This window comes from Miniopterus natalensis, chromosome 19, assembly GCF_054644295.1.
Source record: "Miniopterus natalensis isolate mMinNat1 chromosome 19, mMinNat1.hap1, whole genome shotgun sequence".
NCBI classification, from domain to species: Eukaryota; Metazoa; Chordata; class Mammalia; order Chiroptera; family Miniopteridae; genus Miniopterus; species Miniopterus natalensis.
Window position 1 is genome coordinate 12,776,688 of NC_142099.1, and position 27,942 is coordinate 12,804,629.

At 50.5% G+C, this 27,942-nt stretch overlaps 4 protein-coding genes across 10 annotated transcripts; 1 reads left to right on the plus strand and 3 right to left on the minus strand.

The window, feature by feature from the left end:
• Positions 1–495: 495 nt before the first annotated feature.
• On the minus strand, positions 496–10,938 carry CRTC2 (CREB regulated transcription coactivator 2). 3 transcript variants are annotated; one of them, XM_087827583.1, is made up of 15 exons: positions 10,786–10,938; positions 8,017–8,118; positions 7,824–7,940; positions 7,206–7,267; positions 5,618–5,686; positions 5,347–5,450; positions 5,224–5,253; positions 4,988–5,052; positions 4,840–4,889; positions 4,465–4,709; positions 3,709–4,115; positions 1,893–2,162; positions 1,609–1,692; positions 1,238–1,421; positions 496–1,134 (listed from the first exon to the last, which is right to left on the minus strand). In XM_087827583.1, the coding sequence occupies exons 1-15, from the start codon at positions 10,936–10,938 to the stop codon at positions 914–916; spliced, it is 2,163 nt and encodes a 720-aa protein (XP_087683709.1). In that variant the 3' UTR covers positions 496–913. The 3 variants fall into 3 exon arrangements, with proteins under 3 accessions (XP_087683709.1, XP_087683708.1, XP_087683707.1); XM_087827582.1 differs by lacking the exon at positions 1,609–1,692 and having other exon boundaries at positions 7,206–7,265; positions 7,822–7,940; positions 10,813–10,938; XM_087827581.1 differs by lacking the exon at positions 1,609–1,692 and having other exon boundaries at positions 7,206–7,265; positions 7,822–7,940.
• Positions 10,939–11,539: 601 nt separating this feature from the next.
• On the minus strand, positions 11,540–24,665 carry SLC39A1 (solute carrier family 39 member 1). 2 transcript variants are annotated; one of them, XM_016221582.2, is made up of 4 exons: positions 24,607–24,665; positions 15,136–15,354; positions 14,833–14,963; positions 11,540–13,149 (listed from the first exon to the last, which is right to left on the minus strand). In XM_016221582.2, exons 2-4 carry the CDS (start codon positions 15,320–15,322, stop codon positions 12,493–12,495), a joined length of 975 nt encoding a protein of 324 aa, XP_016077068.2. In that variant the 5' UTR covers positions 15,323–15,354; positions 24,607–24,665; the 3' UTR covers positions 11,540–12,492. The 2 variants fall into 2 exon arrangements, with proteins under 2 accessions (XP_016077068.2, XP_016077067.2); XM_016221581.2 differs by lacking the exon at positions 24,607–24,665 and adding an exon at positions 16,020–16,071.
• Positions 19,710–25,297, plus strand: CREB3L4 (cAMP responsive element binding protein 3 like 4). Of its 4 annotated transcripts, XM_087828006.1 has the most exons (11): positions 19,710–19,838; positions 20,005–20,176; positions 20,420–20,666; positions 20,822–20,943; positions 22,557–22,628; positions 22,745–22,837; positions 22,969–23,075; positions 23,201–23,269; positions 23,375–23,459; positions 23,613–23,709; positions 23,824–25,297. In XM_087828006.1, exons 2-11 carry the CDS (start codon positions 20,006–20,008, stop codon positions 24,012–24,014), a joined length of 1,254 nt encoding a protein of 417 aa, XP_087684132.1. In that variant the 5' UTR covers positions 19,710–19,838; position 20,005; the 3' UTR covers positions 24,015–25,297. The 4 variants fall into 4 exon arrangements, with proteins under 4 accessions (XP_087684132.1, XP_087684133.1, XP_016077070.2 ...); XM_087828007.1 differs by lacking the exon at positions 19,710–19,838 and having other exon boundaries at positions 22,563–22,628; XM_016221584.2 differs by lacking the exons at positions 19,710–19,838; positions 22,557–22,628.
• On the minus strand, positions 24,426–27,376 carry JTB (jumping translocation breakpoint). Its single transcript, XM_016221583.2, has 5 exons — positions 27,028–27,376; positions 26,830–26,867; positions 26,558–26,640; positions 25,145–25,224; positions 24,426–24,736 (listed from the first exon to the last, which is right to left on the minus strand). Exons 1-5 carry the CDS (start codon positions 27,108–27,110, stop codon positions 24,580–24,582), a joined length of 441 nt encoding a protein of 146 aa, XP_016077069.1. The 5' UTR covers positions 27,111–27,376; the 3' UTR covers positions 24,426–24,579.
• Positions 27,377–27,942: the final 566 nt, after the last annotated feature.

The following is a 27,942-nucleotide window of genomic DNA, read 5'->3' on the forward strand; positions in this document are numbered from 1 at the left end:
GCTTAAAGGGCCATAACAAAGGGGGAACCAACCCAGGATCTACATGGTGTCAGGATTTGTTAAATCCTCTCCTAGGTAGTCTGAACACTCAGGCCAGCTACCCCTGGAGAGAGCTGGAGTGGGTCATTCAACCAGAAACATCAGACCTGTGCGTTCAGCCAGCAGTCACTTCCTCACTTCTACTCAGTCAGGCCACAAGGTTGAGGAAGAGCAGTAACTCATCTAGCTAGTCAGAGCCCATCCCCTGATGCTGCAGCAGGGCCCTGAACAGATGGGAGGGCACCCGTGCTGCTATGGGAGCCTAAATCCAGCCTGGACGCCCAGGTCCAATGCTGGGTACAAATTCTGAGACTGGAGGGGCCCTCTGCAAACCACAATGGTGCTCAGAAGATGCAAAAAGCGTAACAGATGAAAGGGTGTGTGCCCCAGAGATTCTCTAGTTTCCCAGCCATATCCCAAATAATACCCAACCACATTGAGTTTGATATGATTTTTTTATTAACATATAATATATTTAATAAAAAATAATATCCACTCTGGCTCTCTCCTCCATTGCAAGGGGAAGAGTGGTGAGGAGGGGCTGGCACTGCCCACCCCTGGGCATCCGGAAGGACCCCTGCCTATGGGGCTCCTCTCTACCCCCTGCTTTCCAACAGGCTCTGACCTCCAGACAGACGGTTCAAAGTTACAAGTGCTTTAGACCCTCCCTTGAGCTCCCCCAGGCCCACCCCTTGTGTAGAAATCAGGGGCCACTTGGATAAACCCCTTGCTTTTTCTCATCCTTGGGATCCCTCATTCATGTTAGAAAGAGGATCTGGGGGCAGAGAGCAGAGTCTCTACTGGCCAGGGGAAAGGGAGGAAAGGGACAGTGATGGGGAACAGGGCCAATTTAGAGGGATGATGATGAGTCCCCTCACTGTAGCCTGTCACTGCGGAATGAATCCTCCACAGCAGGATCAGGCAGCAGGGCACAGGGGTCGCTCAGCATGTTGAGCCCTTCCAGGCCCAGTGGTTCCATGCGCAGTTCCTCCTCCAGCCCCAGCCCTAACTCCAACCCAGCTGCTGACACCTCAAAGCCAGGCACCCCAGCGAGGGCTGCTGCAATCTCCTTAGAGAAACCTGGGGAGGAGTCTCCTGTGTGGACAGAAGAAATGAGTGAGAAGCCCTCAATCTCCTGCTGTGCCAGCAAATATATCACTCCCTCCCTCCATCCCCCATAACTACCCATACCTCTCACCTGTGAGGATGATGTTAGGCCCTGAGCCATGGCGGGAACAATGGGTCAAGTTCTGGTGGTTGAGGGCATGGGGGTCCTGGAAGCCACTCGCTGATCCCTCACCTCCTAAAAATCCAGACCCTTCAGAAAAGCTGGTAGGATCCAGCGCCAGGCTGGTTGAACTCTCCATGCTGAACTGCTCCAGCTATAGACACAAAGATAAACCTTGAGGACATGGGCCTGAGAACAGGGGTACCTGCCTACCACTGCCTAGCCCTGCCAACACATCCCCTTTGCCCAACAATCCCCCTGGAACAAAAGCAAAGACAGAAGGAGATAACAGCAAGCAGAGCAATAAAGGCGAGCACGGGCCCCAAAGTAGGTATGGGCACCGTACCTGCTGGGACAGTTTGTGCATGCCAGGAAGAGGAGGGGTCAAAGCAGTAGTCATCAAAAAGCAAGCTGTGCAGGGATAGCTAGGGGGAGAGGGACAGGAAAAGGGGCCAAATGCAGGACAAAAGGAGCCCCAAGTTGGCAGTGTCATGTCCCCTGCAGGGAGGGAAGATCCCCCCAACCTGGATCTCCCAATTCAGATTGCACCAGTAATGCCACTCAGGCCCCTCCGACCCACTCCCAGTCCCTTCCCTGTTTTGGAGCTAGGGACCTAGGTACTCACATTCCCCAGGTTGAAGTCACTCACTGGCCGGTGGTAAGACTGTTGCCCATGCCCACTGGAGCTGGGTGGGTACAGTGTCCCATAGTGCAGCTGCCTGCCTGGGGGCTGCCCACCTGAGGGCTGTACTGAGCAGGCCTGAGAGGGCAGCGCTGGCTGCTGTAGAGGCTTTGGGGTGGATGGCTGGGTAGGCAGAATCAGACTTGAGTGGCTGTATGGGTATGAAGGCAGCCGCTGGTCAGTGGGCAGTTTACTGGTGTCCAGGGGGACGCCCTAAAGAGAAGCAAGGAAAAAGGGGGAAGCTTACCTTTCAGTGTGTCCCCAAGAGGATCTCTTAGTCAGGGCTTCCCACCCTTGGAAACTGCAACCATCCTCAACACAAACCTGATGACCTTCCCATGGATATCCCTGGGATTAGGTGCAATTACTCAAAATTGCTTATCAGAATGAAAGCGATTAAATGAAGCTAATATAAGAATAATTTTGAATCCAGTCCAGAAGTAAGCTATTCCTAAACCTTGGTGCTTTAATGATTATTAGTAATCAAGTACTTGTGACATACTTAACAAGTGCTTGATAGCACAACAGTGAACTTGAGAACTGCCCTCTAAAGTCTTGAAAAGGCCAAAGGGAATGAGAGGAAGGAAGGAAAGAGGAAAGGAGGGAAGAAAGTTACGTTCGATCCAGGCTTCAAGAGAACCCAGCTGTTGCTGGCCCAGATCTTAGGCTTTTCTACAGAAAAGGGGACCTACGTCAGATGGAACACAGAACACACATTCCAGGGAAGGGTAATGGAAGAAGAGGAGAAAGTAGGGCAGAGGAGAGGGAAGAAGAGCATCAGGGTGAAAGGAGAAGGGGTACAGAGAGTAAAAAAAGAGACGGATGGGGGAGGGAGGGAAGAGCTAAGAATTTTAGCACTGAGAAAAAACCCTAAACTAAGAGTTTTTAGTTCTGGTCCCAACTTTTTTTTTTTTTTTTTTAATATATCTTTATTGATTTCAGAGAGAGGAAGGGAAAGGGAGAGAGAGAGATAGAAATACCAATGATGAAAGAGTCATTGATCAACTGTCTCCTGCATGCCCCCGACTGGGGATCGAGCCTGCAACCCGGGCATGTGCCCTGACCAGGAATCAAACCGCGATCTCCTGGATCCTAGGTTGATGCTCAACTGCTGAGCCACGCCTGGCCGGGCTGGTCCCAACTCTTTCTAACATGCTGTGTGAACTTCAGAAAGTCACTTTCCCTGTGGACCCCAGTCTCTACATCTATAAAATAAAGGGATTAGGCTCCATGATCTGAGCATCTCTAAGTTTATGGAATCTAGAAGAGGAGGAAGGGAAATGGGAGAAGGAATGGAACATGAGAAAAGAGACAGACAAGAAAAGGACAGGAACAGAAAAGGAAGAAAAGGGAAAGGATAAGCTACCACCTGTCAAGCCTGCACTGCGCTAGGCACAGGGCTGAGCACTTCACGTGCGTGATTTCCTCTAACTTACAATCCCATCCTTGTTTTATAGATGAGAATGCTGAGGCTCACAGAAGTTAAACAACTGCCCAAGGAAGCTACTAGTTAGAGGTGGGGCCAGGATTTGTATCAGAAGTCTTAACCCCAGGGTTTGTGCTCTTAAGCCAAGAGGAGACCAGATGGATAAAAGGTGGGGCAGGCAGAGGACAGAGGAACTGAAGGGGATGGACAAGACAAGGAGTAAGGAAGTAAGGAGAAGAGGTATTTCAGGAAAGGAGGGTGCCAGGGAAAGAAGTTAGCGGGAAAAGAGAAGGGGAAGGGAGACAGACATGTAGGGAAGGCAGCCACGCATACCTGAGTGATGGAAGACAAGGTGGGTGACATTGTTGGCGAAAACTGTTTGGGCAGCTGCTGTTGGGACCTTCTGGCGTCGGCTGGGCCCGCGGGCAAACTCAGGGGGCTGAGGGGTACACGACGGTGGCGGGGGGAGGCCCCAGGGGTAGAAGCTGGGTAAGGGGGGGCACCCAGCACAGGAGATGAAGCAGAGGAGGAGGAAGAAGAGGAGGAGAGGGCTGGGGCACTGAGTGAGGGGTGACCCAGGGAGGTGGTAGGCAGTGCATGGCGGGCCAAGGAGGAGGCAGGCAGTGAGGGGTGACTGTGGGAGCCCTGGAGCTGGGGCTGAGGACTGCTCAGAGAAGCTTGGAGGTTGGGATTGCTTAGGGAAGACTGCAAGGATGGATGGCTGAGAGGTGAATGAAGTCCTGCAGGCACAGACAAAAAACCAGAGATGCCAATATTACTGATGGGAACTGGGCCCCTTTCTTCCCAGAATGGGTAGCAGTGACCAGACTGTGGAAGTGGAAACACAACGTCCTGTCTACACTGTCGCTGGTAGTGAGGTTGGCCTTGCCCACTTGGGGGCTGCTCTCCATCTTCTTTCTAGGAAAAAGCCACACCTACCAGTTCTCACTGGCAAAAAAGTACAGTGAGGAAAACCTGGTATGGACGGGTGATGGGCTGATGTGGGCAGTCACTGGTGCTCAAGTCTCCCATCCCTTAGCCCCTCCAGCCAGGCAGCACCCCATGAACACAGTCAGGACAGCCACTCACCTGGCGTATCATAGCCTGGGCCTAGGCCCAGGCCCCCACTGATGCCCAGGTGGGTCATGGTATGGGTCAAATTGGAGGTACTGTTGCCCCCACTCAGGCTGGGGTAGGCTGTCTCCTCTGGGTCCAAGGGGGTGGGCAGTGGTGGAGGAAAGTGCAGGTTGGTGAGGTCAGGTAGGGAGCCTCCCGTGTTCATGGCAGGTGGGAGGACAGGCACATTGGCAGGCTGGTCAGGAGATGGAAAGATGCTGGGGGAAGGAGAGGAAAAGAAAGACACAATTGGGGCGGGGCAAAAGTCAGGGAAGGGGAGAGATGGGCCTCCCACATTTCCCTTTCTTCCCTCCCCATCTCCTCAGCCAACATCACAGAGATACTTACTTAATTCCAGGTACTTCACAGGACCGAGGTCGAGAGGATGAGGAGGACAGCTGAAGATAGAAGGAAGAAAGTGAAGGATGAGGACAGTGCTCAGTGGAGGCCCCTGGAAGACCAGCCCATGGAAAGGGGGGTAGCAGGCCACACCTACCTTCTTAGCATCCCAGGGCTTCAGCAAATGCTTGTCATCTAGCAAGTTCTCCTCAATAGCAGGGACTTGAAAGAGAAAGACTGGTGAGTAGAGGGCTGCAGAAGGAGCCAGTAAAGCAGGACAAGGAGCGCAGGCAGGCAGGGGGCAGTCCCACTCCCTGACCCTGCACAAGGCCCCCAACACCAGCCCAGAAATTCTTAGGCATTCAGTACCCACAAGTGGTGAGAAATATATACCTTTGGAGTCCATTTCGCCATCCAGATAACCTGCAAAGGATGCAGTGGAGTTGGAGTGCACTTGCCTACCTGCTTCAAACCAAAGCTCCATGTGTATTCCCTACCCTCGAACATGCCACCTACCTCCACGGCGGCTGGGCAGGACACTGGGAGGTGCAGGGCCTGGATAAGTGTCCTGAGGGCTGGGGTTCATTACGCTTGTGTGAAGGGCAGAGTCAGAGCTTGTCCTGTGGGGCAAACAGGGATCAGCTGGCACCAAAGGACAGTCTTCCTGGCCCCCATGCCTTCCTCAGCAGGGGAAAACACTAGCTGGGCTGGAACAAGGCACGGGTGAGAGTAGGGACCGGAAACTAGATAACAGGAGATATGGACAAAAGAAGGCAAAGGCCATCACCTGTTAAGTGCAGATGGTAGACGAAACAACTGCCCCTTCTCTGCAGGGAAATTGCCCCAGGGCATTGTCCTAGGATTGAAAAACAAAGTCACAAGGAGGAAAGCCAGCAGTGGACAAGAAGGCAGGCACGGGGATTGGAAAATGTTGGGCCTCCAAGGTGGAGGTAAAGAGGACTAGGTACCCAGGACCATGTTTCTTTTCTTTCCAGTTCTTCTAATATCTGTGACCCATGAACCTCTCCCTCAGTCAATCTACAACAGCAATTTTCAACTGGTGTGCTGCAAGAATTTTTAAAACAAGCTATACCTAACTATTTAGTCAGGGGCACTGACCTCTTTCCCTCAGATTGTCTAATTTTAAAAAATTACAACAGTCAACACAACAATAGCCGTCTGGTGTGAATGCCCTGTCTTGAACCATAAATATATAGGTCATATAACAGAATTGCATCTTATTGGTCACATCACATAATAAGGCTGTGTGTGATTGGTTAATTCTTGGTATCAAAAATCCTTATATACAAGTATAGGCATCTGATTTTTTTTTTTTTTTTAATCCTCACCCAAGGATATTTTTCCATTGCTTTTCAGAGGGAGAGAGAGAAACATAAATGTGAGAGAGACACATGCACTGGTGGCCTCCTGCACGTGCCGACTGGGCCTGGGATCAAGCCTGCAACCAAGGTACATGCCCTTGGCCAGAACTGAACCCAGAATCCTTCAGGCCGATGCTCTAACCACTGAGCAAAACTGGCTAGGGAGGCACCTGATTTTTTACTTATTGATTTTTAGAGAGTGAGGAAGGGAGGAGAGGAGAAGGAGGGAGGGATGGGGGAGTGTCAATATTTATTTATGCATTGTTCCATTTATTTATGCATTGGTTGATTCTTGTATGTGCCCCAGAGATGGAAACTGCAACCTTGGCATATCTGATGATGCTCTAATCAACTGAGCTACCAGGCCTGGGCAACACCTGATTTATTAAAAAGTCACTTAGGAGCAAAAAGTGTAGGTAATTACTATTATTTTTGTAAGTCAATAAAAATTGTACCTTTAAAAAAATTTTTTTCAGAGCAGCAAAAACTTAATACATTTTTTTGTGCGCTACAGAATTTTAGTAACTAGTTTATGTGTGCCATGAGATGAAAAAAGTTGAAAATTGCTGATTTAGGAGATCTGGAAAATCTCAACTTCTATCTGCCAGGACAAGCTGAACTGGAGCCCAGCAACTCTGCTAGGTAAGAGTATTAGCAAAGAGATGGACAGGTATCTGAGTGCCAGAATACTACATCTGGCACCCACTCTTGACAGGAGGCAGCTGGTCTCCCTTCCCCCTTACATACACACCCCAGCTAGCCCCAGTTACCATTGGTCCTGCCCTGCTTGGACTGGGAGGCTTGGTCACCCATGTCAATACGGCCAAGGCTGGACTCTGACCCACCTATTCCACCTGCCCCCACCCCTCCCAGCCCTGCCCTTAGGAGAGGAGGTACTGTTGAAAGCCTAGCCCAGCAAGCCCAATCCCAACACAAGCTCCCTCCAGAGACATGTCAGAGTGGGCAGGAGATCTGCCTGCCCTGGACACTGACCTCCGCCAGCTGGACTCTGGGGGAGGAGATAAGTAGGCAGGACTGTAGGGAGAGCTGTCAATGTGAGAGCACCAGTTAAGGTAAAAAGTGAGAAGAGGCTGGATGGGCTAGAGACCAGGTGAGTGAAGTATAATGGAGGCAGCAGATGAGTTGTCTCAAGAAACAAATACCTTTCTCCTCCTTGACAAGGGACAACAATCAGGTCAGAGAATGGAAGAGAAGAGGGTGAGGCCCAGGAGAGTTGGAAAAATATAGGAGATTATCTAGGCAGGGCCTAGGGAGACAGATCTGTGGAGGTCTCTGAGACTGAAAGCTAAGGACAGAAATGTAAGAAGAGAACCAAACCCCCTTTAGCAGGAGATAGCAAAGAGTAAGCTGAATAAGGACAGTCAGAGCCAGCAAGAGATGGAGGACACAAGCCCCGGAGCAGCCACTCCCTTGCACAGGAGCCAGCGCTGACACATGGGCCAAATGGTCACTTTTCTGGGAGGCTGAGTAAAGGAGAGCCCCTGGAGAAGGATGGAACTGGACAACACTTAAAGTCCCTTCCCACCATGAGTTCCTAAGGGACTGCAACCCACCGCCCTCCAAATTCCCCAAACTCTCTGTGAAGGATATGTGGCGAGGGTAGCGGCGGAGTGGGGACACCATTCTCCGGGGATCTCGCTGCACCCGTTCCACCAGTCCATGGTGCCGAGTGCTCCGAGATGAATCCAAAGGTGAGTGGAGGGGGCTCTGCCAAAACACACAGGTGAGTCAAGGGGGGAGCTGCTGAAGAGCCTGCACTCTCCTGAGGCTGGTGTCCACTCACCTGGAACTCAGCCAAGCCACAGCCAATCTGGTTCACATTTGGCAGAGAACCACCGTAATGGGAGTTCCTTGTGTATGCCAGTCGCAGTTTTTGAGCCTGTAACTGAAACATGAAGGGCAAATGGGAATGTTAGGGAGTGGCCTGAGCACTGTTCCTGTTCTTTGGCCACCTTTGCCAACCCTGTCTCCAGGATATGCCAGTATTGGTGCTGCTTTTAAAAGATTTGCCAGAAAAAGAAAAAAGAAGAAGAAAAAACAGTACTGGAGAAAAGCTCCACTGAGATCTGGTGCAAACAATCTGCCCTAGCTCTTCTGCAGGCTACCCTCATCAATGATATCACTAATGACTGGCATCACCATGCCACGCACAGAGCCCAACACTCTCCTCAGTTGTCATTAGTCTAAACAGAGTCCCTGAGGGGCTGCCAGGAGCCCCCAGGAGTCACATGGTTTAACCCCTGGGAAGAGGTGCCTAGTAGGCGCCTCTGCTTTCCCTTCCAGATGTGTCCCAGAGCAACTGGAAAATGAGGGAAAGGCCACAGGTGGATGCCACAGAGCCACTACTACCAGCCTCTTTCCTTCCCACAGGAAAGAGGCACAGCCTGCTGGGTTCTGCCATTTGCCCAGCCTCAAGAAGGCTACACAGAGCCTGCACCTCCCAAACTAGAGTATCTAAGGAATGATGGCTCTCAGAGCTATAAAAACAGTGTCAAAACCAAGGCACATTCTTCTGTATAGTTGTAAGGCCCCTGAATAGGCAAGAAAGCCTGGAGAATGGGAGTGGGAGAGAGAACAGTAGCCCACTCCAGTCTAAGCCAGAGCCATCTTCCTAGCCTCACCCCCACTTTGGGGAGATAAGTCTGGTACTGGAGTGAGACACCACATCCCTCAGTAAGAGGTGAGCCCCTACTTCTAAGATTCAGCCACTGTCACCAGCCACATAAATAGACCCAGGGCAGCTGATGAGGGGTAAATTCTAAGAGCTTCTGGGACATGCTGTCGTGCATAGGCTAACCTCAGAACTAACTTTCTATTCCAGGAGGTCAGCCCAGTGAGTTTACTGGGCACTACGCTGAACTTTGGGCCATTTCAGGGCTATTAATATATATGACAACTCCAGCCTCACAGCAGGATAGACCCCATGGCCATACCTGCCTCAAATGAGTCCTCCTAGCTAGCCAAATAGCAGGCTTAAGCCCCAGAGCCTGGGGCTTGTGTGCAGCAGAGAAATGACCCAGCAGGGGCAAGGTGGGCACAGGGGGCCTTTGACAGACCAAGACACTACAAAGATAGATGGCCCAGCTTTCAGTTTCTCACAGCCTTTCTTTGTCTGAACATACAAGCAAACACAAGCCCTAAGATCCCACCATGCCTCTGCTGGAGTCACAGTCCAGAGGGCAGGGCCTCAAGCTGTCAGCTGGAGATCAGCCTCTCACCTACCTTCTTGCTTCTGCCCCACCATGATCAAAAACTACTAAAAGGGAGCAGCAGCCAACAGTTAGATCATGATCCTCATGGCAATTAGCAGGGGTTAGGCGTGCACACACACAAACACACAAGATTTGCTTCCCCAACTATCTCTGTTGTCTCCCACAAACTAGGGCACATGGTCTCTAGAGACTCAAGGGGGAAACAAACGTGAAAAAGACGAAGAGTCAAGGGAGATACACACAAAAATAAAACCAGTGTCAGTCATAGACAGATGCAATCACAGTCAAACCAGGGGAGCTTTGAAATGTGGTATTTATGTTCCACCATCTCCCCTTAAATGCCTTCTAGCTCCCTGCCATGAGGGATCCTGCAATATCCTCCTCACCTGCTGTTTTGAGAATAATGCCTCCCTAAATTAGGACTGCATACCAGTTGGGCAAACTCCCACCCCTGACTCCCTCAGATATCCAGTTCTGGTAGCAAGAAATCAAGGCCAGATTGGTTTCAGAGGCAACTCTGCCAGGATGCCTTATTTCTGGAGTTTCCTAGGAATTACTATTCCCTACACATAGAAGACCCTCCAAGCTAACCCATAACTGACCCACAAAGCAGCCATCTCCCCAGAAAGCTCAGCAAACCATAGAATGCCACACAACCTATAGCCACTGGTTCCCGCTTTCAAGATTCAAAGCCCTACCTCTCCTCCAAGGCGGCCACCACGACAAAATACCAAGCACCAGTCTGTGAGCAATGGACCTCACCTTCATTCACGTCAGGAAACCACAAGAAGTATTTGAAAAAGGAAGCAAAGGGACGGGACGCAGGAGGGGACTTCCTGCCCCACTATACCCGGCGCTGCTGTTCAAACCACTCAAGGGGCCCTTTCCCAGAGGAACTTAAGTGCCAAAAGGGCAGAGGGACCAGATCGGAGATTACCAACTCAGGGGAGACCGAGTAGGGCAAGCAAGCCATCCCCCACAACCCATAACCCAACATCGGGGATGCTTCAGTAGAACCCCGAAGAGGACTCAACCAGTGATGCACAATGACCACCCACCTCCGACCTCCGCCGGATTCCAGGGAACTGTCTCCTCTCTCCGCCCACTCTCTACTCACTTAGCCCCCAGTCGTTTCCAAACTCCCAACCTCTGGTGTTTCTGCCCCCACCCCCACCCCCGCAAAATCCGTCTTCCTGCCCCTCGGTCCTCAACCCGCGCATCCCAGACGGCAGCGTCCGCTGTCCCGTTCCGCCTCTTTCACTTCGGCTCCCGCCCCCGCCCCGCCTCTCCGCTCCCCGCTCCGTAATTGCTCCGCTCGGCTCCCCGGCGCGGCCCCTCACCCGGGTGGAGCCGATGTCCATCATCACCTCCTCGAAGGCCGCCGTCTCTTCGGCCTGACGCTGCTTCTGCAGCGCGATCTTCTCACTAAACTTGCGCGGATTGGAAGCTGAGGCCGTGGCCGAGCCGGGCCCGTTCGCCCCCGACGTCGCCATCTTCCTCCTCCGTCTCTCCCCGCCACCCTCCCAGCACAAGCCACGGCCTCTGCCGCGGGCTCCCGCCCGGGTCTTCCACCCGTAGCCGCCGCCGCCGCCGCCGTCTCAGCGAGCACCGCGAACCCGGCCCCAGCCTAGCCCTGACCCGTGGCGCGCGGGGGCTTCCGGGAATTGTAGTTTGTTTACGTGACCCTCTCACAGCTCCAACCATGCAGTACTGAAAGGAAACGGACACCAATTCCCAGCAGCCCTATTGACTCCGGGGAACTGGGGACTTTGCTCCTCCCACTCGGCTCCTCCCTGCGCGCGGTAAGCTGGGAAAAGTAGTTCTAAGTTAGTCTGGAGCTCAGGAAAGCGTAGGGGAGTGAGGGGAGAAGAAATGAAAAGGAGAGAAAAAGGAAGGGGTAGAGACAGGGAGGGAAGAAGGAAGAGACAAAAGAGGGAAAATGTCATCTCCAGAGAAGGGTACAAGGGCCTGAATGAAAATAGTGAGACCAGGGAGACTACTAAAATAATGTAAACATCTGGGACTCAGGCCCTGTCAGGCTGGCCACATGCCCACCACTTTCCCAGTACAAATGAATCAGATTCTGTACAGATGTAGAGAAACATCTTTTATTTGGGTAACATGTCCCAAAACAGATCAGTAAGTAAAATAGATTCTAGAGAATATGGCCCTGTGCATAGCCCTACCCCCCAAAAATAACCCTGGGGGTGAACATTCCCCTTCCCCCTTGGGTTCCTATGGTATAAAAAAATTTGGCAGCACAATGTTGATCACCTGGGTATGGGGTACCATGTCCATGTCAGTATTCCCAGGGTGCAGCAATAGTAGGGGCCCGCAGATCTGCCAACCCTCCCTCCACCCCAACTCAGCAAACATTTCTGCCCCACCCCAGAATCTGGGACTAAAATAAGGAGCAAGAGGGCACCCTTCACTGAGGTGCCCTGGCAGGGCTCAGCGCATCACTGTGCTTTGAGAAAAAGGGAGAGCATTTTATTTGGCACTTTAAAAATACAATAAGCAAGACTGAAGAAGCCAGAGAAGGTACCAAAACTGGCAAAAAGAGGCCACTTGGCACTAGTGTCTTGAGAGGGGAACTGGGAGATAGATGTGAGAGTAGGAGCTAAGAAAAGTAGGACGCGTACATTCCAAATAACAAGACTGAAATGGGCTAGAAGCAAGAGAACTGCTGACTCTGGGCCTATGTCCTCTCTACTTCTATCCCATAGTATCTGGGTACCCACCTTTAGCCTCCCCAGTGTCAGTTTGTCCCTGTGTAGTGTCTGCCTGATTCTAGTACTCAGTGTCTTCCCTAATACTAATGTTTCTTGATCACGTCTCTAGTGACTTGACCATGCCTTGTCTCTTGGGCCTGGGGGCCAGGCTCTTGTCTACCCACTTCTTTCCCATTGGTCAGATAGTCCCAAAGGCTCCATCCCCACCTCTCAGAGAACTCTTTGGTCCTCAATACTTCCCTTCCCCACTCCTAAGGAGGGGAGGCAGGTCAAGGGTACCTGGTACCCAATCTCCCCTGCCCCTCTTGGAGCCCCCTAGACTTGGATGAAGAGCAGGCCAGTAAGTAGGGCAAAGCCTGACAGCAGCAGAATGACCTTGAGGATCCTCTGCTCGGAAGTGGCCAGCTCCTGGGGCAGGATTTCCAGGAAGGTGATATAGAAAAAGGTGCCAGCTGCCATGCCCTCCAGTACAGACTGGGCCAGCTGGTGCAGTGGACCAGCTGACTCTGCCAGAGCTGCACCCAGCCCAATGCCCAGAGGTGTCATGCATGAGAAGAGAATGCCACAGCCAGCTACCACCTTTGCTCGCAAGTGGCTCTGCAGCAGCCTCAGGGACAAGCTGACTGCCAGAATACCCTTATGGAGCAGCAAAGCCAGGCACAGCTCCATGGCCCGAGCCCGGTCTCGCTGCAGCCCCACTGCCAGCCCCTCAAACACCGAGTGCAGAGCCAGGGAGAACACCAGTACACTGGCACGCAGGGCTGAGGGGGCTGCCAGAGCTCCGCTTGCCTGTGGGACGCCTGGCCCATCATGCCAGTGCTGCGGCCCACCATTCACTGTTCCCAGCAGCGCCCTTGTCTCCTCTCGAGGTGGTGGCACTGACTGCTCCTTATAAGCCAGTGTGATCTGCTCCATCACCAGGACCAGGAAGAAGCCCATAGCCAGGATGAACTCTTGTAGGGGGAACTGGAGCTGTGGGGAGAGGAGATAGCAAGGAGTTCAAGAGACAGACCAAGTATGGGGAAGAGGAGTCAGAGGCAGGGTCCGGCGGAGTTACACAGACATGGGGTCCCACACAGACATAGGGCCAGTCTTGATCACACAGATATAGTCACTTGGTGACAGACACAGAAAGATACATAATCACAAAGATTCTGGTGTCACAGTGTTACATGTGACACCAAGATTTCTCAACTTTGGCACTATTATATTTGGAGCTAGATAATTCTTTGTTGTGGAGGGCTGTCCTGTGCACAGCCTCCCTAACCTCTACCCATGTGATGTCAGTAGCAGCATAACACCCTCCTTCCCTAAGCTGTGACAACCAAAAGTGTCTCTTGACATTACCAAATGTTTTTTGGGGGCAGGGGCAAAAACACCCCCAGTTCAGAATCACTGATGTAGACATACACATAGTGTCACATGCAAGCACACAAGAGTCACACATTGGCCCACCTTCCCAAACGCTTACATACAGAACCACACACTGTCCCAGGGACATTCAGACTTACAGTCACATGGAGAAACAGGTCACTCAGTTGCAAACACACAGGATATATCCAGTGTTACTTCCTTGGTCATAGGGAAATAGAGGAAGAACCCAGGGCACTGTCGTCTCACCACCACCCAACTGTCTCAGTTTTTCCTAAGAGACTTTCCTATGCTTTGGACTTGACCTTCCCCATATCCTACTTATTTGGGCCTTTTTGGCAACACCAAGCCCCTGGGATTGCCTCCTACCCTTCCCAAGCCTGTAGGGACCTCTTTCTCCAATCCTTCGAGAAAGTGGTGAGAGGGTGAAGATGATTCTTGGAGTGCTGTCAACTTCCTGGAGGCTGGAACTGAGAAACCCTCAGAGTAGGTCATACACCTAGTAGTAAGTTTCCTCACACTGCCTCAAAGGGTACATAGGGGTCACAAAGGGACTGGGAGTAACCCACAAAAAAAGTTATGCCCTATAACTAAAAATCACAATTCACAGGTTTGTTAGGGGCAGAGATGTTGCTCATGTTCTATTGACCATGATTGTTAGCTATAGTTATAAGAAACATTAATCATGTTCTGTTAACTGTGATTGTTCTGTTCTAATTAGAAAAAGCACTTTCTAACCTGGCTGGGAGTTGTAGCCCCCGCACACGGGAATTACCCTTGGAATGCGGTCCATTCTCCTTTTCAATAACTACCTATCATCAAGGTAAAATTAACAGCCTTGTTCTCAAAACAATGGAATCCTGGAGGCACCCACCCTTTGTGACCCCCAGCCCACGTTGCTTGTAACCTGTTAGCATTATACCTTGCCTACTTCCCCATGCCTGTAATTCCTACTGTGATCTTTGTCCATCTACCCATTATAAGCAGCTGGGTTGGGGGCCGCAGAGCAGATTTTTGTGGATGACCCTTACTGCTCTCCCAAATTGCCAGCAATATTGGAAAAAGTGCTCACATATGATTCAATCCTGTCTCTGCTTAATTGGCTCAGGTGGTGACAGGCAGCCAGATCCATTGTTGTCCAGTTTCAGGTTCATATCCAAGAGCCTTCCACACAGTCATGGAGTTATATCGGAACAGATCCATACAAACCACCTCTCCTAGAGGTATGCAACTGAATACACTCACATACACAGGGTAACATGCAGCCAGCCAGCCAGTGCTTACCGTCACGTGCAGAGCTGCCAGGGCCTCATCTATGGCAGACAAGTAGTCAGGTAGCAGGTCCAGGAGACAGGTAGCCAGAAAGACACCCCCAGCAAAGCAGCTTACGAGGCTCAGGGCTTTTTGGCGGAAGGCTGGGCAGGAGTGAAGCACAAAGGGGAATGAGCAAGTGAACCTCCTCCAGGCCCCACTACCCCAATCCAAGCAATGGTCACTCTTGTCTTCCCCTCTTTAGGTTACCTTCCTTAGCCCCAGAGCCTTCCCTACCTCAAGCATCCATGGCAGCACGGGAAAGGAGAGCCTTACCTGAGGCTTCTGGATTAGCTCCAGGCCGGCGTAGCACACAGATGGGGACCAGACTGCAGATGAGAGTGAGCACCAGCAGTAGCACCAGGGCCCCCAACTTCACCTCCAGTCCCACAGGTACTGGGGGCTCCGAGGCTACTGCCTCTGGGCGCCACACCAGGAGCTCTGGCTCTCCCCAGGGCCCCATGGTGGCTGTGGTTGCTCCAGTGACTCTCAGACCTAGGAAGACAGAGTGAGTGGGGAATGGTCATGTAAGGAAAGACAGGGCCAAGGAAAGGGAAAGACTGGTCAGCAGAGTGTAGTTCCCTCTCCCCAGCCACTTTCTGACCTTCCCAGTGTGACTCATCCACTCCTGTACTGGGAACATTCATCTTTCCTCCAAGTGACTTATTCAGGGGCCCAGCAAGGGGGAAACAGAGGTATGAGGACTGTGTAGATATCTCATTACTTTCACCTGAAGCTCCCAGAGAATAGGGAACTGGGGTCCTGTAAGAAAAGTGGAGACCAGGACCCTTCTTGAAAGGAATGGATGAGGCTAAGGGGGGTTTGGGGTTGTGTAGAGATGTCGCGCGGGTGGCTTCGTGGACCACCTGAACAAGGCAAGTCTGTGTGCTGGAGCACTCTCCCGCTCCTGTTCCCCCAGTGCCTTCCTCCCAAAGCAGAGACCGGCCACTTTAGGCAACAGGCCCTAGGGGTCTGGGGTCCCGGGACGGGCTGATACAACTGAGGGCGGTGTCTGGAAGTCCAGGCTTCAGGAGGCGGGGTCCGAGGCCGCCAGCGTTCTGGGAAGCCAAAAAATGTGAGAACCGGGACTTCAGCTCCTAGAACCCCCAAGAAGCCTGGGCGGCCGACCTGAATTCCACTCCCAAGAAGCCCGCACTCACCTCCCGAGGGTCTCACTACATGGCACCAGCTCGGTTCCGGCCTCCGGCCGGGAATTCCCGCCTCCTCCCCAGCGCTCCTCCCTCCCACCCCCACAGCCGCCGCGTACCCGCCCCCGCTGCCAATGACAGCCCCCTAGTGGGCGGGGCCAGAGTAGGAGTGACGTGAATAGGACCAATCAGAGACGGGCAGCAGGAACTGGGTGGAGGCGGAGACCAGGAGAGAATGCGCTGAAGCACGGGACGGGGCTAGAGACAGGATCTAGGGCTGATGGCCGGGGCCCCTCTGGTGGAGTTCTGGTGGGAGGAGCTGGCTGCTCAACAGAGGCTTTGATTTTTTGGACACTTTAAAAGAGAAAGCTATAAACCCCACTGACAAGGCTAGTGTCCCATACGCACCCCGCAGCCCTGGTCTTCCGCCTTACTCCTCTGAGTATGCCTGCCTGGTCTTGGATTCCTTCTGTGCAACCTGGCGCCAAAGGTTTTGAAAGCATTCTCTTCTTAGCATTTACTTCTTGGCTGTTTTCTGTTTCTTGAGTGTGTCAAGGTATTTTCAGCTGAGCACTTTCACTGTTTCTTAGCCTGGATCCTCCTCGCCCACATCCTTGTGCTATCAGAATCCTCTTCTAGTCTCATGGGAGAGTAGGGAACAAAGCAAAATAAAGAAGGGGGCTCAGCCTATTTTTTTTTTTTTGCAAAGGTGAAAAGGCCTCATTGCCTAAAGAAGGGGCCGAGTTATGCCTCTGATAAGGCTTTGGAAATGAAGGCTAGCAACTTCCTTAACCAAAGGGGGAATGGAGGACTTCTTGAGAGAGGTAGTCTAGGAGAAAGGTATTGTATCAACTCTAAGATCAAGTGTAAGTGAAATGGGGTACTAGTGTACCATCATTTAATAATTATCATTGCTGTTCCAAGCTCTTAATTAAAAGACAAAAATTACTATTAGAAGCTACTCCAGATTATTTAAGGGAAATTATGCATACTATGGTTTGTCTGTGGCAAATTACGCTTTTAAGATTATTGATAATTAGTAACATTAAGAAGGAATCATGGACTGGGAGTCAGGACATCTGGGTACTAGTCCCAGCTCTAACTTAATTTGGTGTATGATCTTAGGCAAGTAATTTTCCCTCTCAGGAGCTTGATAAATCTGGTGGAAGAGAGAAGGTAGACTAGCAGGTGATGCCAGAGGTTCCTTCCAGTTCTAACATTAATGGATGTTATCTTAATCATCTTTGCATAGGCAGTGGAAGGAAGCCCTTTGAAACCTTTCTTGCTCTGGGAAAAATCTAAGCAAGGACATTTCTGTTTTCCTTAGAGTTCTGCATCAATCTAGGAACCTGCTTTGTCTTTTCACTAGAGCAAGATGCAGGATGAGCGGGAAACACAGAGCTGGGAAATTTGAGAAAGCTCCAGCAAGGTAGCTTAGTATAGTACAAAGAATATGGGCTCAGGCATCTAAATTTTGGTGAATCTACTGACAGAGTAATCTTGAGAAAGTTACTTAACTTCTCTCTGCCAGGTGTGAGTTGCCATGAGAATTATATGAGTAACATGAAAATGCCTGAACATATAATAGTTACCCAATAAATATTAGATCCTGTTCCTGTCTTTACCTTCAGCCCACTCAAATTTTCACAAGAATACTAGTTTGAATTCCAGATCCACGCCCCAAACTTTCCTGCTTTATTCACCCAGCTACACTTTATCTGAAGTATTACTGGGGAGACAGGCAGATGAAAATACCTATATTAGTATAGCTTCATTATTTTATTTAAAGTGAATTCTTGGCCCTAGCCAGTTTGGCTCAGTGGTTAGAGCATTGGAGCACAGACTGAAGGGTCCTGGGTTCGATCCTGGCCAGGGGCACATACCTCAGTTGCAGTCTCAATCCCTGGCCCCAGTCAGGGAAGGCAACCAATTGATGTAGATGTCTCTCTCTCCCTCTCTTTCCCTCTCCCTCTCCCTCTCCCTCTCCCTCTCCCTCTCCCTCTCCCTCTCCCTCTCCCTCTCCCTCTCCCTCTCCCTCTCCCTCTCCCTCTCCCTCTCCCTCTCCCTCTCCCTCTCCCTCTCCCTCTCCTCCTCTCTCTTTCCCTTCCACTGTCTCTGAAAAGCAATAGAAAAAATATCCTCAGGTGAGGATTAAAAAAATAATAATAAATAAAGTGAATTCCTGCCCTGGCCGGGTAGCTCAGTTGGTTAGAACATCATTCCCATGTGCCAAGGTTGTGGGTTCGGTCCCCGGTCAGGGCACATATAAAAATCAACCAATGAATGTATAAATAAGTGGAACAACAAATCAATGTCTGTCTGTCTCTCTCTCTCTCTCTCAAATCAATAAGTAAAAAATGTAAAGTGAATTCCTAGGTCATCAGCCACTAAACCAAGGCAAAAAATTCTGAGTTTTGATATTACTACATGCTAGTCATGTGCCTTTGTCTCCTCATCCTTAAAATTAGTAAAATATTTCCTGGCCTGCCTACCTCAAAGCTATTGTGGATTAGATGAGAGAACAATGAAAATATTTTTAATTGATTTTTTGAGAAAGAGAGAAACATCGATTTGTTCCACTTATTTATGCATCCTTTAACCAAAGGATGTGCCCTGACCGGGGATTGAACCAATGACCTTGACATATTGGGACGATGCTCTAACCAACTAACCTAAGCGGAGGAGGCGAAAATATTTTGTACACTATACAAATGCAGGACGCTTACTGTTGTTGGTAATTATACCCAAACAGTAAGACAAATTCCCTCACCCAACCCTAATGATTTTTAACGTTTTGTACTTTTCCAGACTCTCGTCCCTCCGTTAGTTAACACCCCCTGTGCGTAAGTATAACTGCTGTTCTTCAGTAGCGTAAGGCACGGATTATGGATTTTGACAGCCCGCGATTGCGCAACTGAAACCGGCTGAGTCAAAAGCTCTGTCACTTGACTTCGGCTAACAGGCTATTTTCTCCCAGCTTGGGTATCAACCTGGGTTTCCGAGTCACGTGACACGCGAAACCAAACCAGGCCGCCACCCACATTCTCGCAACTTCTTCCCTTCCCTACAATCCCTCTTCTCGCTCTCACCCTCCCTTTGTTCCTGCAGAAACCAATCCCCGCGGGACAAATGAATGCTCCGGCCCCATTGGCCTTACTTCCTCTCTGACAGCCAATTGTGATCAGCTACGGCGGAGCCGGCGTCGAGTGGGCAATTCCATTGACTCAATGCCCTGCCCGTCAAAACCGCTACGTCTTCAGCTTCCAGTTAGGTTCAAGTGCGGGATGAGCGCCACAGGGCGGGGGAGGGGAAGCCTCCGTGAACCTCGGCGATCCAGTTGACCCTTTCCTCCTTTGTTTTCAACCCTGCCTTGCCCTCCGCCCTCCTTCTTATAAAATTGATGGCCGGAGAAGAGGCACTCAAGCACTCTGTGCTCCAGTCACAGCCATCTCTGTCCTGCCCCGAGGAGCCACCTCAGGAAGATTTGCTATTGCTAGGGAAGATTGAGGCAGAAAGGGCGAGGCTGCCTATGCTTTTCTCAGGTCAGGTTTGTGGACGCTCAGCCTCTTAACTGTCTGCTCCCAGATTCAGCTCCCCGACCGTGGCTCCCGACTAGGTGCAACCCACTTTCCTAGTGTAAGGCTAGGGGTGGGGTTTGGCTGGGCGGGTCCAGGATGCGAGATCCTGGAGGGAAGAAAAGGTGTACTGTTTGGGGCGCTCAGCGGGCTAGGCTGGCTTGGCAAACTGGGCTCTTCAGAACAAGTAATAACCCGGGGGCCTGTTCTTCTGAACCACAGAGATAAGTACTGAGGCGAGATCTCCGGGTGACAGGTGAGGGGGCTGCATAGGTGAGGAAGGGGGATAATAGAAGAGGGAGCGAGAGGAACCCAGAAGCGTGTGTGCGTGCGTGCGTGCGTGTGTGTGTGTGTGTGTTGGGGGTGGGGTGGGGCAGCCATCATCCTTCTGCAACTTGCCCACCCCACATGCCTCCCTGCAGGATGGATTTCAGAACCCCTGACCAGCTGGATGTGTGGCTGGAGCCCCCAGACGATATCTTAACAGGATCCTTCCTGGAGCTGGGACTCCACTGTCCACCTTCCGAGGTCCCAGTGACTATGATACAAGAACAGGGGCTGCAAGGCTGGGAGTCCAGTGGAGCCCATGCCTGTGTGAGTATGATGAATGGAAGTGGGGGTGGGTTGAAATACAACTGGGATAAGAAGCCCAAGAAGCTTCAGCCTACACTTGGAAAGTGGCCTGAGACAGTACCCCTAAAATAGACATAAACTGTAACTATCTTGATGTCCAAGGACAGAAAGGACTGAAACTGAAGCATGAAGGATCTAGGTTTGATGTCAGGAAGGACTTCCAGAATTCTTCCCTGTATACATATATGCCCTCTTCCAATGTAGGGCCTTCAAGAGAGTGAACCTGAAGATTTCCCGAAGCTTTTCATTGATCCCAATGAAGTGTACTGCTCAGAAGCATCTCCTGGCAGTGACAGTGAAATCTCTGGGGACCCTGGTCATCCAGACAGTCCCCCTGTCCCCAAGGCACCCAGTTCCCCTGGCCTCTGTGAGATTGTTTATGAGACAGAGGCCCTGAAGAAGATGCAAGAGGAAGCTGGGCCAACTGTAGGGTTCATCTCCATTCAGCTAGGTCAGTAGTGTTCTGTGGGAAGGGGACAATGGCCCTTCAGATCCAGCCCTAGCCCTGGGGTTAAGGGGGTTTCATCAATCTGTTCCACTACCCAGGCCCTGCTGCAGCAGGGTGTACCTTCCATCTCATTTCTCCCAGTCACCTGTTCCCCTCAGATCAATGGAGCCCACCTTTTATGGTGCCTGATGCCTGCATGGTCAGTGAGCTGCCCCTTGATGCTCATGCCCACATCCTGCCCAGAGCAGGCACTGTAAACTCAGTGCTTCCTGCAACCCTGGTAAGTCTTGGGGTTGGCTTGATCCAGTCTTCCCTGATACACATACATATACCCACACAGATGGGGGTAAAGGAGAGGAAAACTGATGCTGAACTCTGTCTTTGCCCTAATTTTTGTAGCATTGGACCTTTGGAGACATGGGCAATTTATTTATTGATTTGAGAAACATTGATTTGTTGTCCCACTTATTTATGCATTCATTGGTTGATTTTTGTATGTATGTGCCCTGACTGGGGATTGAACCCGCAATCTTGGTGTACTGGGACAAAGCTCTAACCAACTGAGCTACCCGGCCAGGGCAGACATGGGCAATTTAAAAGCAGGAAAGGACAAGGGAGAAACACTTGGGGTAAGGTGATGATGACTCAATTAAGGAGAAGGTGGGGTGAGGGAATCCAGGGATATGGCTCAGGAGAAAGCCCAAACCTGTGTTCATTGTTTGCTCAGCTATTGTCTCAGTCTTGTGTCAGGACGAAGAAATGGGACAGGCCACCTGGGAAAATCGAACTGGTTACTGGGCACAAGCTGTAAGAGAAACAACTACTCCTATGTTTCTACTGGAACAATTGTCCAGCTGGCACCCACTGCTTGCGGGTGGGGGGGGGGGGGCGGGGGGATAACACATCAGATAACTTCCCAAGGTTATCTGGTCTGGTCCCTCCAAGGGGGTGAGGAGAGGGCCCTGCCTTTATCCTGGAAAGAACTTGTTGTGTACAAAAGGCAGGGAACAGTTTCTAGCCTCCCTGCAAATCTGTGGTTGAACCTGAACCAATTGCCAAGTCAAGCATCTTAAAATCTTGGGTTGAGGGACCTTAAAAAGTTCGATACTTCTAAATTGGACTATGCATCAAAACACTGGAGAATTTGTGGTTTTGTTTTTTAAATAGAACCTTCTAGGTCTCATTCTTACAGATTTTGATTAGGTGGATTGGGAGGGACATCCCTCTAATATAGTTCCACCAAATAGTAACAAGCATAAGAAGGGAGCATTAGAAAAAGGCAGAGACAGAAGAAATGGTTTAGCTAAAAGCCAAAGACTACCAGGAGGCAAAAACAAAAGCAACTTCCTAAGTCACAAAGTGAAGCATAAATCTTTCAAAAAGGAATTAGAAAGGCAAGTCTCTCTGTTGATGGGCTCACATTAACCAGACACTACCTACCCTCCCCCCATACTTTTTTTTTGGAGAATTTTTATAGTAATTTATTTGAGCCAAATAGGAGATGTCTGGAAGCAAGATATCAACAGAATGAGAAAATGCTTCCCCTCTCCATGTACTTTGTTAAGAGAAGTTGTTCAGTCTGGTTGCCCTTAGGGAGTTCTTTGTCTGATAGGGGACATAGTTTTAGTCTAAAAAGTGGGGATCATACCCTAGGAGAGAATGGGCCACTGCCCCAGGGAGCTCACTATGATTGACAGGAGACTAGATAACACACTCTACCAAATGGGAAGTTAATAGCTAAAAGTGAATCATTTGCCTGCTGGAAGGTTGAGCAAACCCTACCATAGTGAGTTACTCCACATTCTCTTCAAATACCCCTAAGGTTTCGGGAGATGTGGACCAGAGTCTGTGGTCAAAGGATATGACAAAGCCACCTCTTCTCTCCCGTTTCAGCCTCAGGAGGTCCCTTTGGGTATGATCCAGAGCCTGTCTGAATTAAGGTCCCTGCCCTCACTTCATTTCATGGTTAGTTATTCCTCAGTGCAAATGGGAAACACTCTCTAGAAGTCATGTGGGAGAGCAGCATGGGTGCTAGAAATGGGATCACGCTCTCCCTACTCATCTTCTCCTGTCCCCACCAGCTACCCTGTCAAACCTTGTTCCTGACAGATGAGGAAAAGCATCTGCTGGGGCAGGAAGGCATTTCCCTGCCCTCCCACCTGCCTCTCACCAAGGTAACATGCTTCCCCAAAGGGTATCCCAACCCAGTGAGCCCACCATGCCTCTGAAGAGCCAAGATCACAGGGGAGAGTTGGGGAGTTGGGGGAAGGTAAGGGCCCAGGACTGATACACCTTGGGGCCCCAGACAGAGGAGAGGGTCCTCAAGAAGGTCAGGAGGAAAATCCGTAACAAGCAGTCAGCTCAGGACAGTCGTCGGCGGAAGAAAGAGTACATCGAGGGACTGGAGAGCAAGTACGTTTGAACTCACATTCCTGGCTTCCTGTAGGCCAGGACTGGGCCCCCTTCCTTACCAAGGCAGGCAAGATCAGGGACTCATATAACGGACAAACCTTGTCCTACTTCTCCACACTCCTTAGGGTGGCTGCCTTTGCTGCACAGAACCAGGAACTACAGAAAAAAATCCAGGAGCTGGAGAGGCACAACATGTGAGTGAAAGTATAGTGTGTACATTGGGGGAAGAATGCAACACACAGAGGCATCATTCTTGGACCCTGGTTCCCAGCTCTACCTCATCTTTCCTCCTTTCCCAGCTCCCTGGTGACTCAACTCCGCCAGCTGCAGATGCTCATTACTCAAACTTCCAACAAAGCTGCCCAGACCAGCACTTGTGTTTTGGTACCACTAGTCTACTGCCCATCTCCCCCACTTCTACCCTGATACTCCTACTACCAAGCCATACAAGTCTTCCCATCCCTGATGATTCCAACTGCCCTATACTCCCTTCCTTTATTGTCCCCACAGCCCAAGTGTCTTCTTGCTTTCTCCCAGATCCTTCTTTTTTCCCTGGCTCTCATCATCCTGCCCAGTTTCAGCCCCTTTCAAGGTCTACCAGAAGCTGGTTCTGAGGATTATCAGCCTCATGGAGGTGAGAGGCAAGGGTAGGGAAGGACTCTTTTTACCTGGTGAGCAAGTGGGAGTGTTCTAGGACTTCCCACCCAAGGGAGCACTCTACTACTGCCCTTTTTCCTTCATCCCACAGTGATTTCCAGAAATATCCTGACTCACAAGGACGTAACAAAAAATCAGGAGTCCCCAGAGATAGAGTCCAGATCGGGGGGGCCACCTGGGGTCAAGAGTGCAAATGGCTCAAGGACACTGCTTGAGAAGATGCGAGGGAAGACAGGCCCCAGTGGGCACGTCAGAACTGTGCTGCATGCAGATGAGATGTGAGCTGGAACACTTCCTAGCCCACTACTCAATTACATAAGGAACCCAGGGCTCTCCTATGGCTCTGCTTTCCCCTGGGATCCCCAACTCAGGGTTCTTTGGCTTCAGGGGTCTGAATCACATCAGGATGCCCTAAATGTCTGTATCCTGAGACCCAGTTTGCCTATGTGAGGTGGCACCTCAAATACTTTTGTTATGTATCTGTGATTTTATTTCTTCTTTGAAGATAGGATTGAGGGGAAACAGAAGTTTTTGCTAAGAAATAAACTTTTTTGGGGGAAATTTTCTCTCAGAGTTTTAAATAAGTAGTAGAAGAGGGGGAAGATAGGTACTTTAGATAAACTGGGGCCTAAAGCTGCTACGCCCTTTCCCTCATGACTTCCTGCTCCAAACCAAATCACAATAGAAAAGGAAACTATTTTACTCTTTTTATTCTGCTTATTAATGATCTAGAGGAAGATGGAAGAAAGGTTTTTTTTTGTTCCTCCCACTCCCCAAAATACTGGGCACAAGTCAGTCCATTCCACTTTCTCTGTCTTTAAGACCCAAATAAAAGGGTAGAAGGTAGCTATATGGATTCAATTTGCTTCCGGACCTTTTCCAGAGCCTTTCTGTCCAGCTGTCGCTGACGAACAATGACAATGCAAGCGAAGACCAAGGCCACACCCATGACAGCCCCTTCAAATTTCCAGAATATGTGCTGTTCCATCAGAGCTGAGCGGCAGCTGAGGGTAGGAAGAAACAGTTATTCCCAAGAAAGGCCTCTCCCTCTAATCTCCCTTCTACTTCAGCCTAACCAAGACACAACATCCAAAGGGAAAAGAGAAAACCAAAGTCAGTCTACTGTGTTCACAGTGCATAAATCTCACTCAAATATATCATTTAACTTATTTTCTGGTGAGATAAGCAGAGCAGGTATTAACCAATTTTACTAATGAGACAATATGCCATTAATGTAGCACTGAGAAGTAGAATTGGGACTTGGGTTGAAATAATTTGGTTCCAAATTCCTTCCTCTTTCCAATATTCCATTCTACCTCCAAACCAAGAGGAAGAGGTGGGACTATCTATCTAAGGGTCATAATAGGAGCAAAGGAGGTGATTTAGGTTTCAAGAACAGAAACAGCACTTGCCTTTTGAACTCATTCCTCTTAGATAAGCTGCATGTGATTTTCTCCACATACCCTGTGGAACCGCATTCAAGCGTGGTTTTCTGCCAGGAGAAAAGGGCCAAAGCATGTTAGGAAGGGGGCAAGAAGAGAAGCAGGAAGGCTGTCATTCAGAGTGCGGAGGTGCCCAGGGCTACGGCTCAGAGCAGGGAGGCAACAGAGATGATGAGTTCTAATGGGGACGGTGGAGGTGCTGGCTGTATGATTAGGAATAGGTGTTAGAATATTTCAAAGGCAACAGTCTAGGAGAGGTGGGGACAGGCTCCAGAGCCAGTGGGTTAAAAATGAACAGGACATGGTTATTACCTGAATGTAGCCATTAACTTGGAAAGAAAAGGGCACATTTTCTGGGGAAGACATGTTCATATTTGGACATACACGAGGAAAAAGGCAAAAGACAATGCAAAGGCATACTTAGTAAGACTTAGGGACTGTGGCAGGAGTGTGAGACATGCCACAAGTTTCTTTTGGAGACATCTTTGAGCTCCCTGAGTATATACCATGAGCAAAGCTCACCTTCCAAGTTAAAAAAACGAATGGACAAGAAATTAAATGGTGCCTGCCTGGCCAGTGTGGCTCAGTTGGTTGGAGAATCATCCCGTACACCGGAAGATAGCAGGTTTGATTCCCGGTCAGGGCACATACCCAGATTCCCGTGATGCCCAGTGGGGCATGTACAGGAGGCAACCTATCGATGTTTCACTCTCACATCAATGCTTCTCTCCTTTTCTCTCTCTCTAAAGTCAATAAAGGCATGTCCTTGGGTGAGGATTAAAAAAAAAAATTAAACAGGCTGGGCGTGGCTCAGCGGTTGAGCGTCAGCATAGGATCCAGGAGATCATGGTTCGATTCCCGGTCAGGGGTCAGGGCACATGCCAAGTTGCAGGCTCCATCCCCAGTTGGGGGCGTCACTCTCATCACTGATGTTTCCGTCTCTCTCTCTCCTTCCTTCCTCTCTCTGAAATCAATAAAGATATATTTTAAAAATAAAAATTAAAAAATTAAAAAAAATTAAATTGTGACAGACATATCCAAGGAATAGTGTGAGGATTTGATCCCTTTATGAATCTAGTGATAGAAGACTGTGTGGAGGTGGTAACTAGTGGGCAAGAGAACACTATTGGAATGGTGGTAATATGAGGAAACAGTATCATGTTAGAAGCCTTGGGATGAGTATGAAGAATGTGTTCACCAGAGAAATCAGCCGCTTCCATGTATCCTCTCTCCACAGCACCTGTTTTTCTACAATAAAAAGTCGTGTATATTTTCATATTGAACTTTTGTTAAATAAACTTTCATATTGGTCAAAAAATAAAAATAAAAAGAGGCAGGGACTGAGTAGATGTGAGAAAAATGGGGGAGAAAACAGATACTCACAGCCTGGAAATTAGAACATGGAGCACACTCCTCCGCCACCACAAACTCTTCCACCAGCCAGCACGGCAAATTCGAGGTGCTCACTAAAAGAGAGAAATGGCAGCCCCAACCCTCATTCAGAAATCTGTCTCCCGAAGGTTCTGCCCATCCAACTTCCCAGCACAACTGAATGCCCTCATTCTACGTAGCGCCACCCTTTTCCACCTGTGCTCTTGGTATGTGGATGTCAGAACAAAACCTACAGGGCATCGGGTTCCAAGACCATCACCCACCTGACAGCTTCTCCTCCCGCACCGGCGTCTCTGCTTGGCTGCAGTAGAAAGGAGGGAATAGGGACAAAAGTCAGAAGCCAGGAAACATGGAACCTGCCCACCCTCGCGGTCGAGGGGCACGATCTCCCTCATCCCGGAGGGCAGGGACTACCCGATCTTCCGTCCCGTCCTTTCCCCCAGCCCTCTACCCCTCCTTACCAGAGCTTTAAGGTGAACGCGCAGAACAACCAGTAGAGGTGGCGGCCCTGGGGGAGGCCACGCCTCCCCGCGCCCACAGGCATGGAGTGCTCAGTGTCGCGCTGTCCCAACAGAGGGGCCCGCTTGACTGGTCTCGTGCCTCCGTCAGAGCGCAGAGGCGCTTATTCTGCAGCCCTCCGGGAGGTTCCACGTCAAAACTACGAAGTGCTGGGGTTGCCTCAGGTCAAAGGCTCTATCGGGAGGTCCCCATGGCCACGACGAGAAAAGCCAGTTTGCTGGATAGGACCCTACGGCCCTAGCACCCCCTCACCTCCGCTTTGGCCCTCGGAGCGGCCATCTTGCCCTGCGAAAGCTCTTCGGCTCGGCCCGACCGCAGCGGCCCGACCGCTGGGTCCGGTTTCCCAGAACTGGGTGGGTCCGCGGCGGCGAAGGCGGAGGCTCGCGAGTTGCTTGCTGGGCCTTGTAGTCTTCCAGGGTGGGTGGTGCCTCGCGTGGCTCCCCGGGGGTAGGGCCTCACTGCGTTTGCGCCGCGAGATGCGGCTCATTGGCTCGGCGCACCGTGGCATTGTGGTCCTGGTAGTCTTTTGTGAGAATGGAGAAAATGGTGGCGAAGATGTGTCCCAGGTTTATTGCTCCCTGGCTTGTCGCTTGTTTACTCATCTGGGCTAGGTGAGCAGCGACACGTAAAAAAGAACCATACGTCGCATTCTTAGGACTCTGCGCTTTTCCTTAAAACCCTGGAATTTACCATTAAGATTCAGCCTTTCTTACACCCATACCTGTCTCATTCTTCCCTCCCTGGATGGTCAGCTGGGTGGGCGGTTCAGGGACTTCCTTCTGCCTCCTGAAGCAGGAATCACCAAGACCCACGGTGAACAAGGAGCCTCTCCCGGTCTCTGGAGTCCCACTCAGCTC